Below are 14367 nucleotides of genomic sequence, written 5' to 3' on the forward strand. Positions count from 1 at the left end.
AACATAGCATTACAAGTATCAGAGGGGTAGCCGTGTTAGTTTGGACCTGTAAAAGCAGCAAAGAATCCTGTGGCACCTTATAGACTAACAGACATTTTGGAGCATGAGCATGAGCTTTCGTGAGTGAACACCCACTTCATCGGATGCATCCGATGAAGTGGCTGTTCACCCACGAAAGCTCATGCTCCAAAACGTCTGTTAGTCTATAAGGTGCCACAGAACATAGCATTGCAGGTGCTGGCTGACCCTCTTGAGGGTGAGATGGGGGGGTATGACATGGCTGGCCTACCAGATTCTATGTCAGATTGTGAAGCTGGGCGTCTCTTCCCCTATAATGCTTCAGCTTCCCTCTGGTTGGTTGGGTAGTTTGAATCAACTGACCTTCTAGCTAAATCAAAATGCTCTACCCTTTCATGGTCCCAAATAGGCCAAAGGAAACAAAACACAGTGCCTTTGCCCTGCTCAGGCTATAATCCTCTTCCCAAGATACATAGTCTCATAGACTCATAGACTCATAGGTCAGAAGGGACCAATCTGATCATCTAGTCTGACCTCCTGCACAAGGCAGGCCACAGAACCCCACCCATCCAATTTTATACAACCCCTATCCCAGGACCGAGTTATTGAAATCCTCAAAAATGGTTTGAAGACCTCAAGCTGCAGAGACACCACCAGCAAGCGACCCGTGCCCCACGCTGCAGGGGAAGGCGAAAAACCTCCAGGGCACCTGCCAATCCGCCCTGGAGGAAAATTCCTTCCCGACCCCAAATATGGCGATCAGTTAAACCCTGAGCATGTGGGCAAGAGTCACCAGCCAGCACCCAAGAAGGAGTTCTCCGCAGCAACTCAGTACCCATCGCATGCAACATCTCCCCGCAGACCATTGAGCAGACCTGTCTGGTGGTAATTCAAGATCAATTGCCCAAATTAACGATCCTATCATAACATCCCCTCCATATACTTATCAAGCTTTGTCTTAAAGCCAGGAAAGTCTTTTGCCCCTACTACTTCCCTCAGAAGGCTATTCCAGAACTTCACTCCCCTAATGGTCAGAAACCTTCGTCTAATTTCAAGTCTAAACTTCCTAATATCCAGTTTATACCCATTCGTCCTCGTGGCTACATTAGTACTAAACTTAAATAATTCCTCTCCCTCCCTAACGTTAACCCCCTTGATATATTTATATAGGGCGAGCATATCCCCCCTCAGCCTTCTTTTGGCCAGGCTAAACAAGCCAAGCACTTTGAGTCTCCTTTCATAAGGCAGTTTTTCCATTCCTCGGATCATCCTCGTAGCCCGTCTCTGAACCTGTTCCAGTTTGAATTCATCCTTCTTGAACATGGGACACCAGAACTGCACACAGTATTCCAGATGGGGTCTCACCAACGCCGTATACAACGGTACTAACACCTCCTTATCCTTGCAGGAAATACCCCGCCTGATGCATCCCAAAATCGCATTTGCTTTTTTAACAGCCGTATCACATTGGCGACTCATAGTCATCCTGCTATCAACCAGTACCCCAAGGTCCTTCTCTTCCTCCGTCGCTTCCAACTGATGCGCCCCCAACGTATATCCAAAATTCTTATTATTAATTCCTAAATGCATGACCTTGCACTTTTCACTATTGTATTTCATCCGATTTCTATTACTCCAGTTTACAAGGTGGTTCAGATCTTCTTGAATAGTATCCCTGTCCTTCTCCGTGTTAGCAATACCCCCCAGCTTCGTGTCATCCGCGAACTTTATTAGCACATTCCCGCTCTTTGTGCCAAGGTCAGTAATAAAAAGGTTAAATAAGATCGGTCCCAAAACCGATCCTTGAGGGACTCCACTGGTGACCTCCTTCCAGTCCGACAGTTCACCTTTCAATACGACCCTCTGGAGTCTCCCCTTTAACCAGTTCCTTATCCACCTTACAACTTTCATATTCACTCCCAGCTTTTCCAATTTAACTAACAGCTCCCCGTGTGGAACCGTGTCGAACGCCTTACTGAAATCTAGGTAAATTATATCTACCACATTTCCTTTATCTAAGTAATCCGTCACCTTCTCAAAGAAGGAGATCAGATTGGTTTGGCACGATCTACCTTTAGTAAATCCGTGTTGCAATTCGTCCCAATTACCATTGACCTCTATGTCCTTAACTACTTTCTCCCTTAAAATTTTTTCCAAGACCTTACATACTACAGACGTCAAGCTAACAGGCCTATAATTACCCGGATCACTCTTTTTCCCTTTCTTAAAAATAGGAACTACATTAGCAATCCTCCAGTCATACGGCACAACACCCGAGATTATCGATCGCTTAAAAATTCTCGCTAACGGGCTCGCAATTTCACGCGCCAGTTCCTTTAATATCCTCGGGTGGAGATTGTCCGGGCCCTCCGACTTCGACCCATCGAGCTGTTCAAGTACGGCCTCTACCTCAGTTGCAGTAATATCCACTTCCATATCCACATTCCCGTTTATCATCCCTCCATCATCGCAAGGTTCCTCACTAGTCTTATTAAAAACCGAGGCAAAGTACTTGTTTAGATGTTGGGCCATGCCTAGGTTATCCTTAACCTCCATTCCATCCTCAGTGTATAGCGGCCCCACTTCTTCTTTCTTTGTTTTCTTCTTATTTATGTGGCTGTAGAACCTTTTACTATTGGTTTTGATTCCCTTTGCAAGTTCCAGTTCAATGCGGCTTTTAGCCTTCCTCACTTTATCCCTACATGTTCTGACCTCAGCAAGGTAGCTTTCTTTACTGATCCTGCCTTCCTTCCACTCCCTGTAAGCTTTCTGCTTTTGTCTAATCCCCTCTCTGAGTTGCTTGCTCATCCAGTTTGGCCTGCAACTCCTGCCCATGGTTCTTTTCCCCTTTCTCGGGATGCAGGCTTCCGACAGTCTCCGCAGCTGTGACTTAAAGTAATTCCAGGCCTCCTCCACATTTAAATCCACTAATTCCTCCGTCCAATCCACTTCCCTAACTAATTTCCTTAACTCTTTAAAATTAGCCCTCGAGAAGTCAAAAACCCTAATCGCAGATCTACATTTGTTTATCCTTCCATCTAGTTTGAACTGAATCAGCTCATGATCACTCGAACCAAGGTTGTCCCCTACCACCATTTCTTCTACGAGGTCCTCACTGCTCACCAACACCAAGTCTAAAATGGCATCCCCTCTCATAGGTGCTTCAACTACTTGATGAAGAAATCCATCCGCTATCACATCCAGAAAAATCTGACCCCTTTTATTTGTGCAAGTACTCGTCCTCCAGTCTATATCCGGGAAGTTGAAGTCCCCCATAATCACACATTTCCCCTTTGTGTTTACTTCATTAAAGACATTAAAGAGGTCTCTATCCATATCCCAATCCGATCCCGGCGGTCTGTAGCACACCCCAAGCACTATCTCAGGGGAAGCTCTAGTTGCTTTTTTACCCAGTGTGATTTTTCCCCAGACGGACTCCGTCTTATCCATTCCATCGCATCTTATTTCGCTACATTTAATTTCATCATTGATGTACAAGGCTACTCCCCCACCTTTGCCTTTCTTCCTGTCTTTTCTGAACAGCACATAGCCTTCAATACCCGTGCTCCAGTCATGAGTACTATTCCACCAGGTTTCGGTAATCCCTATAATATCCGGCTTCACTTCCTGCACGAGTAACTCCAGTTCCTCCATCTTGTTACCTAGGCTCCTTGCATTAGTGTACAAACCTTTTAATTTTCGGCGTTTGGCGTCAGTGACATTCTTTCCGCCGTCGTGCACAAACTGTCTGCCACCAGCATCACCCGTTACTCTGGTTTCTACTCCACTATTCCTCCTTGGATCAAATCTTGGGGCCGCAAGGGTATCCCCGCTCACTTTGTTTACTTCCCTCTCCAGGTTATGTTCTGGCGTGGAGATCTCCCGAACATTTCCCAACCATCTCCCCCAACTTTCTAGTTTAAAGCCCTCTTGATGAGGTTGGCGAGCCTCCATCCTAGAATCCTATTTCCCTCCTTGCTGAGATGAAGTCCATCCTGAGCAAACAGTTGTCTATCCATAAATGCGTCCCAGTGACCGTACATCCCAAAGCCCTCCTTATAACACCACTCCCTGAGCCATCTGTTGATCGCCATAATCTTGTCCCTCCTTCGTCGCCCCGCTCTAGGAACCGGCAGAATCCCACTGAAGATCACCTGAGCCTCGATGTCTTTAAGCCTCTTCCCCAGTCTGAAATAGTCCTCCTTGATACAGTCCAGTGAGTAACTAGCTGTATCATTCGTTCCCACATGAAGGATAATCAACGGATTTTTTCCCGCTCCCGCTAAGATCGTATTCAGGCTCAAGTCCACATCCTGTATCTTAGCCCCCGGCAGACAGCACACTCTTCTGTTCTCCCGATCCGGTCTAGTTACAGGCCTGTCTACTCTTCTCAGTAGAGAGTCTCCAATCACGTAGACTTGCCTTTTCCTAGTGACAATGCGATTCTCCGGTCTATCCCCCACAGCAGCTGGCCGTGATTCCTCCTGATTTGTATTTGACCTCACTATCCTCCTAGGGCTCGTACTTGATGTTGCCTCCACTGACTGCTCCCCTCCATCTGCAGGACTAGCTGCTTGCCTCTTCTTCCTTGCCGTTACTCCTTCAGCAGCCCGCTGTGTTCCATCTTCATTTCCCAACTCAGTAAACCTATTCCTGAGTTCTATTTGTCCATCGCTGGCCCGTCTTATCCTCTGTCTGGTTCTCCTAGTGACATGCTTCCACCGTCCACTTTCCTCACCCAGCAGTCCCTCCTCAGAGTCCTTAGGTCCTGCTTTTGTCCGCTCGCCTGAGCTTGTCCCCTGTGCCTCATCATGTCTGTGTTCCATCATCTGCTCAAATCCCCTTCTAAACTCAGCCAGAGTTTCCACTTGCATCTCCAGTCCCCTTACCTTTTCCTCCAGCAGCTCTATCAGATGGCACTTCATGCAGATGAAACTCCTTTCAGGTGCTCCCTCTAGGACCATGTACATGCCGCAGCTGCCGCACCCAGTCATCCTCAGTGTGTCTGCACCTGCTGCCTCTGCCTCCATCGTAGCGCTGCAACTCTGTGCCTGGCAATCCACAGCTCACACCGCACCGCAGGCCACCGACAAGCGCAGGGCTGCCTCTTCCCTGGTCTGCCTTCCCGGTTCCTCTGCCTTGGTCTCCCCTGCAACCTCCCCCTGGACACTCCCACTGAAACTCCCCTGTTAGCCGCTCTGTTCGCCGCCTCCTGTGCCGCTGCAGCTGACTGTGCCGCTGCCTGAGTGCCTGGCTCCTTATATAGGACCCCTAATCAGGTAAGCCCCGCCCCCAACTCAGGGCTCAGCCTCGCTCTCAGCACACAGCCCGTAGCAGCCTGCACACACACTCACTCACACACAAACACCACAAACTACAAAAACCACAAAAACCTGCTCCTCCAACAGCACTCCCACTGAAACTCCCCTGTTAGCCGCTCTGTTCGCCGCCTCCTGTGCCGCTGCAGTCTTCCCCTTAGATACAGGGGAGTGAAAGGCGAGGCTTCCTCTAACCCACTCTGGAAGACCCCCCTCTCCCTGTGGACCCCTAGATGACAGCAGGTGCACACGCAGGCTACAAGTCCACACCTCTTCTCTCATGCCAGGCCACATCCTTCTCCTGCATCCAGCACAAGCCTAAATCACCCCCACCTCTCATATCCAGGTTCGCATTTGCTGAGGTAAGGCTGATATCAATAGTTGTGTGTCCTCCCTGGATTAAACAGTTCATTCATCTCCTGCCTGGAACAATATATGGATCCATGGGGGTCCTGCCTATTGGGCTCAACGTTCCCAGGCTTCTTCCCCAGCTTTCTTAAACATGCAGCAGGTCATCCCCAGGGTCTCCTCATACTGAGGACCAGGCCCTGTCTTTTATCCTGCTTCCCTCTTTCCCATTAAGCCTTGTGCTCCGCAACTTGCTCCTTCTGGATAACACATCCTTCAGAATGCCTGGCCCTAAAGGGGCCATGGCCCACTAACAGGAGGCTTGGGCTGCATCTCCCTTAAAAGTGGCTGCACGTTCTTATAGCAGAGAGAAAGAAAAAAAACAGGAGGGAAGCGTCCAAGGTCATAGAAGGAGGTTGAGGAGGGATGGCAGTTTCTAACCATAGAGTAGTCACTGGCAACGGATGGTTCTTCATATTGGTGTAGAGTGAGCGATTGTGGCTAATGTGCCTTGTGGTGCAGCGCCATGGTTACCAACTCTTATGTGCTATTCTCTAGTACAGGTATTACCTTCTTTTAGGGTGACCAGATGTCCTGATTTATAGGGACAGTCCCGATTTTTGGGTCTTTTTCTTATATAGGCTCCTATTACCCCCCCACCCCATCCCAATTTTTCATATTTGCTCTCTGGTCACCTGATCTTCTTTCCTAAGTTCCTGGAAGGTCATTCAACCGAGTTCACATTTAGTGTTTGACCAGGAAGCACAATAAGTATTCTTCACACATGTACAACCCCCATATATCTTTTCTTCTGCTCTTTAGCTGTGCTGCAGGACAAACTACTAGCACAACAGCACAATAATTTGTATCTTCACATGGTCACATAGCATCACTGATGATAACATTACCCCTTCGTGGACAGATGCAATGTTATTACATCATAATTGTGCATCACATCATGGGATCTCCAGTATTATATGAGTTTGTTCCGGAGTCCTATATGGGTCTGAGTCTCCTCTCACCTAAATCCCTTTATCCACAGGTATAACACCACTACCTTCACTGGAATTACTCCTGATTTACAGCAGTGTGAGTCAAGATTCATGCCTTTTACAATAAAAGTTTAAGGACAAATCTTGCATTTCTTACTCTGGCAAACCCTCACTGAAGTCCATTGAGATCTTAGATTAAAGGCTGAGTAAAAACTGAGTAAGATCACCAGGTTGTGGTGCACAGTTAGGACTTATGAGATCATCAGAGAAGATTCACTTTGATCTGGTATGGTTATGTAATCTAATACTGATCAAGGGTTCCCCCTAGAGGATATTAATTAGAATGGAATGAATCCTTTGACATATTCTACATATTTTCTAATATTTTTGAGTGGCTGGGTGGTTATGTGTGTCCCTAGTTATTTTGAATGGAATCTGTTCCATTTTAGAATGAGTAATACCCACTCTTATCTAAACTGAACACAACTGCCACAGGCCTTCCTGCCAATAATTGCAGTTCTTCAGTAACAATTGTGTAGCACAGGCCAACCAAGTAGAGAGTAGCAAAATAAAATTCTTTCCAGCCTCGCGTGCCTCTTTAGAAATGATATGAATCAGTCTGGAAAGCTGATAGAGCTGCAGCTCACATTATTTTCAGCAGCCCCGGTTTGTGCCCATTCCTAATCAGAATGAGGGGGGAAAGGAGTTAAAGGAAACATTAGAAAAATGAGGTTGAGGCTTATGCTTCTAAGAGCAAGGGGCTGTTTCTGCCAGCTGGACTCAGGCATCGCACCAAGGAAGCACAGCGCTGCTGGGGCATCTCAGGTCTGACCTGCCAATCTGTGCCAACAGTTTTATGCTATGGGCAAACGTTTTTTAGGGCCTGGGATGACACACCAGACTCATGTTCCTGTGTGACTTATGCCCAGCTGTTAGCACATGTTCAATCCAGAAGTTACAGTTATGGGTCCAGATTTAGAAAGGGACGTAGTCTCAGACCCTCAGAGCTATTCAGGCAGCTTGCGTCCATTAATCTATCAGTTAGGTGCTTAATTACCTTTAAGGATTTGGCCTTAGGCATTGCCATGCAGAGTGTTGCAAAACTTAACTTTTAGGTGCCTAGAAAATCATTGGAATCCACAAATTCTGGGTTAGGCATCTAGGCTCCCTATACAATGAATAGGGAAAGATAGGCTCCTGAGAATGGGATCCACAAAAGCCAGCATGCTAGGAGGGGCCTACACTAGCCAATGGAAGATGCCAATGAGAAGGGTGTGTCCTAAGTCCTGCCCCTCTGATGGAGTTAGGTGCCCAGCTCTGCTTGTGACAAAACCCACAAAAGCCTCCTGAACAAACAAGAAAAAACCTTCCTAAAATCCAAACTCTTTACACTCAAAAATACTATTATATTAGCAAATATTGTTTATACGAATCCCACTTCCTTAATCCAAGAATCTGATAATTTTCACCCATGTAAAACCCCTTTTCAGAATTAACTACAAAGCATTGTAGCAAGGCTCTTGTTACTAAAAACATCATTACTTTTACAAAATGTAGTACAGGGCATTTACTGTATACTATGAAGGACTAACCTACACTGATCCAGGTTAATGAACTATACATTTGGTGACATATTAGCCTTGATTTCGAACCACACTTGTTCGCTTACTGACTAATTTGTAAAATCCAGTAAGTGTCCTCTTGTAATTGGCATGAATTAGCAAGGTTCTACTGCCCAGATGATGAGATTGTCCCCTTTGGGAAGCTAAACGTCTCTCACAGCTCACCCTGACTTTTTGAGAGCAACTTCAGCAGGAAAAGATTTTTGTGACTCTGAGGGCTTGTCTACATCAGAAAGTTGCAGCGCTGGTGAGGGAGTTACAGCGCTGCAACTTAGGAGGTGTACACATCTGCAGGGCACCACCAGCGCTGCAACTCCCTGTTTGCAGCGCTGGCCGTACTCCCGTTTTGTCTCGGGTGTAGAGGATCCAGCGCTGGTGATCCAGCGCTGGTAATCAAGTATAGACACTTACCAGCGCTTTTCTTGACCTCCGTGGAATAAGCAGGTATCCCAGCATACCTGAGGAAGCCTCTGGTAATCAAGCTGGTCTCCTTTCCCGGTTTGCTCTCGCGTTCCCCGAACCCCGAACAAGCAGGTCTCCTTCCCTGAGGTTTGCTGGGTGGTTCCGGGAACGAGAGAGCAAACCGCGGCGAAGCTGGTCTCCTTTCCCGGTTTGCTCTCTCGTTCCTCGAACCCCGAGCAAGCAGGTCTCCTTCCCTGCGGTTTGCAGGGTGGTTCGGGGAACGCGAGAGCAAACCGCGGCGAAGCTGGTCTCCTTTCCCGGTTTGCTCTCTCGTTCCTCGAACCCCCGAGCAAGCAGGTCTCCTTCCCTGCGGTTTGCAGGGTGGTTCGGGGAACGCGAGAGCAAACCGCGGCGAAGCTGGTCTCCTTTCCCGATTTGCTCTCTCGTTCCTCGAACCCCCGAGGAAGCAGGTCTCCTTCCCTGCGGTTTGCAGGGTGGTTCGGGGAACGCGAGAGCAAACCGGGAAAGGAGACCAGCTTCGCCGCAGTTTGCTCTCGCGTTCCCCGAACAAGCAGGTCTCCTTCCCTGCGGTTTGCAGGGGGGTTCGGGGAACGCGAGAGCAAACCGCGGCGAAGCTGGTCTCCTTTCCCAGTTTGCTCTCGCGTTCCCCGAACCCCCCTTGAAGCCGCCCAACAGCGCTGCAGTGTGGCCACATCTAACACCACTTGCAGCGCTGGTTGCTGTAAGTGTGGCCACTCTGCAGCGCTGGCCCTATACAGCTGTACTAATACAGCTGTAACAACCAGCGCTGCAAAATTTTAGATGTAGACATGGCCTAACACAAGCTAAAAATGCAAATTTACACTGAATGTTTTAACACTCATCAAGACAACACTGCCCTCATTGTTGTTTGAGACTCTATGGACTGGGCTCAGCCCACCTCATTGATCTTACACTGAAACACTACAGGCCAGATAAATACCTAGGTCAAGCTTCTCATTCTACTCCTCATCCTACTTCCTCACTGCATCTAGCACTGTTCTCATCTTCCTTCTTATGTTCTCATCACTTTATGTAAGAGCCTTCTGCTTCATGGCTCTTGGTGTCTAGAATAAACTTCCTGCCATCTCATTTAAATTTTCAACAGAAAACATCCTTTCTTCCTTGCCTATAGTCATCTCCCCCACACCCCAAACTAGGATATATTCACCAAGTTATATGTATTATTTAACTTCTTATAACACCATGGGATACAGTTTGCATGACAGAGAAGACTAAAATATAAGCATATATTTTCCTGTGATTTGACCTTTACAGGGAAGGAAATATAGCTGCTGTTGTAGGAAATATAGAATGTGTTCAAACTTACCATCACAAAGATCATCCTTCTTTCTTTGCAGCACTCTATGGAGTTTTATTTGAGAAGCACAAAGAGGCAGCCTTTGCTAATTATCGACTCTGGGAGTCATTGGGATTTGTCATTGCCTTTGGATACAACACCTTCTTACATGTTTACGTCAAACTGTACATAGTAATGGCTGTGCTGGTGGTGTCTATAGTGATGTATGGGGCACTTGAATACCTGGAAGCAAAGAACTTGCCTGGAACACCTACCACTATGAAGGAGGAAATAACCGGATCTGTAGACCAGCAAACACGCCTTTAAACCTAACAGGATCAGAGCAGTGGAAACAAAGAATGCTGGGCAGCTCAGCACAACTGATTTCTTTAAGGGAGATTCAAAGTGTTCAGTCAGATTTTAGAAGAATATAAAGGAACTGTTTTCCAGTCAGGCTAATAAAAGAAATAGGAATAAATCTCCTTTCATACCTCTGGTTGTTAAAAGATTATCTGACTTTGTCATTTCACTCAAACTCTTACTAATAATGAACAACTATTTTTTTAAAAATTGTATTGGATTTTTTTTTACAAATAAAATGTTATTAAACATGATAACAGACCTTTTATTAATATTTAAGAATTCTATCTGAGCTGTCTTCATGTGTATTTGCACTCTGCAATATCCACTCCACCATGTCTTTGGACAGCAGACAATTCTGTCTGTGCCACTGTGGTTCTTGCATCCTGGTACTCATGCCTTCCTATTGTTCCTTTCTTCACCTCCTCCCTCGCCACTTTAAAACACTTCCCACTCAAAATGTTGGTCAGCAACATTTCTAAAAAATCATAACCATAGTCAACTTGTCCCTCTGTTATGTAACACGCAGGATTTTCCCAACCCCACGTCAATTTTGTTTGGAATTTTATTACATTGTTGGGGTTATTTTGTGCCAAAGTGCTCGGGACTCTGTTCAGCATATCTTTTTCCACTCACCTTCATTTTCATCAGGTTGGCTTCTCTTCTCTCACTATGTTCTTCCCTCTTTAAACACTTCAGGTTCACTTTTCTTAGAAGGAATTTTCTCTTAAAAAGGTACAGTTCTCCCCTACCATAAGACACATTTTCAAAAAGTGGATCTATGATGTACACAAAACTTTTGCAGCCAAACACCTAGGCATGTCTTTTTCAAGCACTTAGACCTGTACACACAGGTGCTAACACACTACCCCATATTGCATGCACAGAGCTTGCATGCTGTCTTAGGGTATGTCTTCACTACCCGCCGGATTGGCAGGCAGCAATTGATCCCGCAAGGATTGATTTATCGTATCTAGTCTAGACGCACTAAATCAACCTGAGTGCTCTCCGGTAGACTCCCATACTGCAGCGCCATGAGAGGCGCAGGCAGAGTCGACGGGGAAGCGGCAGTAGTCGACTCAGCAGGGTGAAGACACCACACTAAGTCAATCTAAGTATGTCGACTTCAGTTACATTATTCACGTGGCTGAAGTTGCATAACTTAGATGGATCCCCGCACCCTCAGTGTAGACCAGGGCTTAGTGTCCTTCAGCTCAATGTCCATTTGCATGCATGCAACTTTGCATCTTTTGATACAGCAGGTTTTTTTCTATCACCATGCTATCAAATACTTTCAGTTACCTCCTCTCCTTCCTTCCAAAATTATTTGGATATTTTTCATGCTGTGGACATGTCAAGCAATGACACCACAGTGACTTGCCACAGACACCATAGATTCCAACTGAAGCTACAACGGATGAAGCAGGCAGTAAGCAACAGGATGCTGCTGATATCGGGGAATCTCAGCACACAGGCTAGGCAGAGTCAGAACTGGAAGGATGGTCTTGTGGGTCAGGCCCTGGAATGGAGATTTGTGTTTAGTTAGTGGCTCTGTCACAGACCTCTAGTGTGACATGGGCAAGTCACATAATATCTCAGTGCCTCAGCTCCACCTCTGTAAAATGGGGATAATTATATCTCTGCCCCACAGGGGTATTGTGAGGGTAAGTTCAGATAGTATGGCAATGGGAGTGTAGACGGGGTCCTCAGGGGCTTGACCCTCCCTGAAGGGGAGGGGAGCCACACCGTCCTCACTGTAGTCCCCGGGGCCGCTCCTCGGGCCCGCGATCCTGCTCTGGGGAAGTTTGTCCTTACAGTTACAATCAGCTCTGGCCCTTTGGGGCAGGGCAGAGCAGCAGCAAAGTCAAGAGGGGCCCAGCCCTTGGTTCGGGTGGGGTACCAAACACAGTACAATCAGCTCTGGCCCTTTGGGGCAGGGCAGAGCAGTAGCAAGGTCAAAAGGGGCCCAGCCCTTGGTTCGGGCGGGGCATCAAACACAGTACAATCAGCTCTGGCCGTTTGGGACAGGGCAGAGCAGTAGCAAAGTCAAAAGGGGCCCAGCCCTTGGTTCGGGTGGGGCACCAAACACAGTACAATCAGCTCTGGCCGTTTGGGACAGGGCAGAGCAGTAGCAAAGTCAAAAGGGGCCCAGCTCTTGGTTCGGGTGGGGCACCAAACACAGTACAATCAGCTCTGGCCCTTAGGCCGGGGAGAGGGGGAGTCTGCCACCTGGATACAGGTGGCAGGGGGAACGCAGGTCCACCCACTCCTCTGCGTTCCAGCCCGGGGCCCTGGTAGTGGCTGTCACCGCTACCGGCGGTCAGTGGGGGTCCTGACCGAAACACACTGACATTGGCAAAGTTAGCTCTGCAGCCTGACTGGAGTCAGGCTCCCCCGGGCTACTTCCTATTTCCCCCTCTACTCCTACCTGGTCCGGGGCCTCTGTTCCGGGGACGTCCAGAACCATCAGTTCCTCCCAGTCGGGGCTGGGCGGCAGGCCTGGTAATGTTTCTGGGAATGCGGCCAAGCCTGGTCTGGGGGCCCCTTGGGGCCGTAGTAGGCGCGCGGCAGCTCTGGCAGCTTCTCGTCGTAGCAGCCTAGAGAACGCTCCGGCGGCTCCTCGTCGTATCGATCGCGGGGACGCTCTGGCAGCTCCTGGTCTCGGCCACTGGCTTGGTCAGTCTCCCAGTTACGGGTGTCGGCGGACACGTCTGCTCCTGCCAGTGGCAGACCTGCAACTGAAGGCTGGGGCCTGGCTTTTATTCTTCTGGGTTGCTGCCTGACCCTCTGAGGGGTGGGACTTCCACCCAGAGGCCCCGCCCCCGTGGATGACTGACGGCGCTCAACCCTCCCTGAGGGGGAGGGGAGCCATACCGCCTCTCTACAGGGAGCCATAAAAATACCCAGCTAGACAGCTAATTTGAGAGCCTTAGTCAGGGCAGAGTGAGGTGAAGCATATGATAGCCTCATATGCGAATAACACGGCTGAGCTGTCTGGCAGAGGCAACTATCAGACTTGATCTATTCAGCCTGAACTTTTCAATTAGGCCGTAGATGAGCAGGCCCCATAAGTGAGTTAGAACTGCAGTGATTTAATATAAAGTTAATAGACCGAGCCTGTGCTGTAAAAAGACTCACAACATCAAAATATTGGTAGGGAGCTGAGCCAGGGAGGCCTCTGTGCTCCAGAGGGAAAACAAAGTGACGGTTGGTGTCACTGTGGCATGAAGCTTCTGGCCTTCCAGAGGAACATTCCACAGGCCTTGCTTTGGTTGACTGGGTAGTAAGCAGGCGAATCATGTTTGGATGGAATGAACTGAACCAGAGGCAGGACTCACTTGGAATCACCATCCCCTCTCACCTCACGCTTGGCTGATGGCCAATCTATTATAAATGCCACCAGCAACAACTGTGTTCACCCCAGTAGGCATCTATCACTGACTCCACCTGTATGAGGTTAATGAGTGCCCATTCGGGTAGCATGCTGAGCAATCCCAATATGTACAAGCTGCAGGCTTGAAGGTACCGGAAGGATAACCACTAGTCACCTGGACAGCAAACAGTTGATAATCAGACTGCCTCTAAATGCTGTGCATGATAGATGTTTATACCAGACAAATATTATGCAGGCTCACAGCTTTGCAAGGTGCTGAGCACCCCGTGAAAGCTGCTGAGTACCTCTTGTCAAATGCTGAGCTCCCTCAGTTCCCAGGCCATGGCTGAGGAGACACTGAAATGGGGAGCGAGAGAGCAGAACTGAATTAGTGGGAGGAGGGAAGCAGAGAATAGATGATAGGGATGAGGGAAGTTACCCGTTTTTCTCCCTCTGGGACCTGGTCTCACACTTTATGATCCTGTTTTCCCAGTTCGGTACAGCTGAGATAAAAGTTTGATATGGAAGTTGGGAGCACTGACGAGAGCCCTGGCCCAGGCAGCAGCCCCTGGGGGTGGGAGGGGGAGAGGAGAGG

The 14367-nt window shown here is 48.2% G+C and overlaps 1 protein-coding gene across 9 annotated transcripts in view; it reads left to right on the forward strand.

Moving 5' to 3' along the window:
• The window catches only part of UNC93A (unc-93 homolog A), a 50312-nt gene that overhangs the window by 35226 nt on the left and 719 nt on the right, over positions 1–14367 (forward strand). For 8 of the 9 annotated variants that reach the window (XM_050949126.1, XM_050949125.1, XM_050949124.1 and 5 more), the window contains one exon: positions 10101–10656. The exons of the other annotated variant lie outside the window; for it this stretch is intronic. In XM_050949126.1, coding sequence (XP_050805083.1) covers positions 10101–10366 — 266 coding nt within the window. In that variant the 3' untranslated portion in view covers positions 10367–10656. Of the gene's footprint in view, positions 1–10100; positions 10657–14367 lie in introns of those variants that run through there. 9 annotated transcript variants of the gene reach the window in all.

The sequence above is a fragment of the Gopherus flavomarginatus genome, chromosome 4 (assembly GCF_025201925.1).
Source record: "Gopherus flavomarginatus isolate rGopFla2 chromosome 4, rGopFla2.mat.asm, whole genome shotgun sequence".
Lineage (NCBI taxonomy): Eukaryota > Metazoa > Chordata > Testudines > Testudinidae > Gopherus > Gopherus flavomarginatus.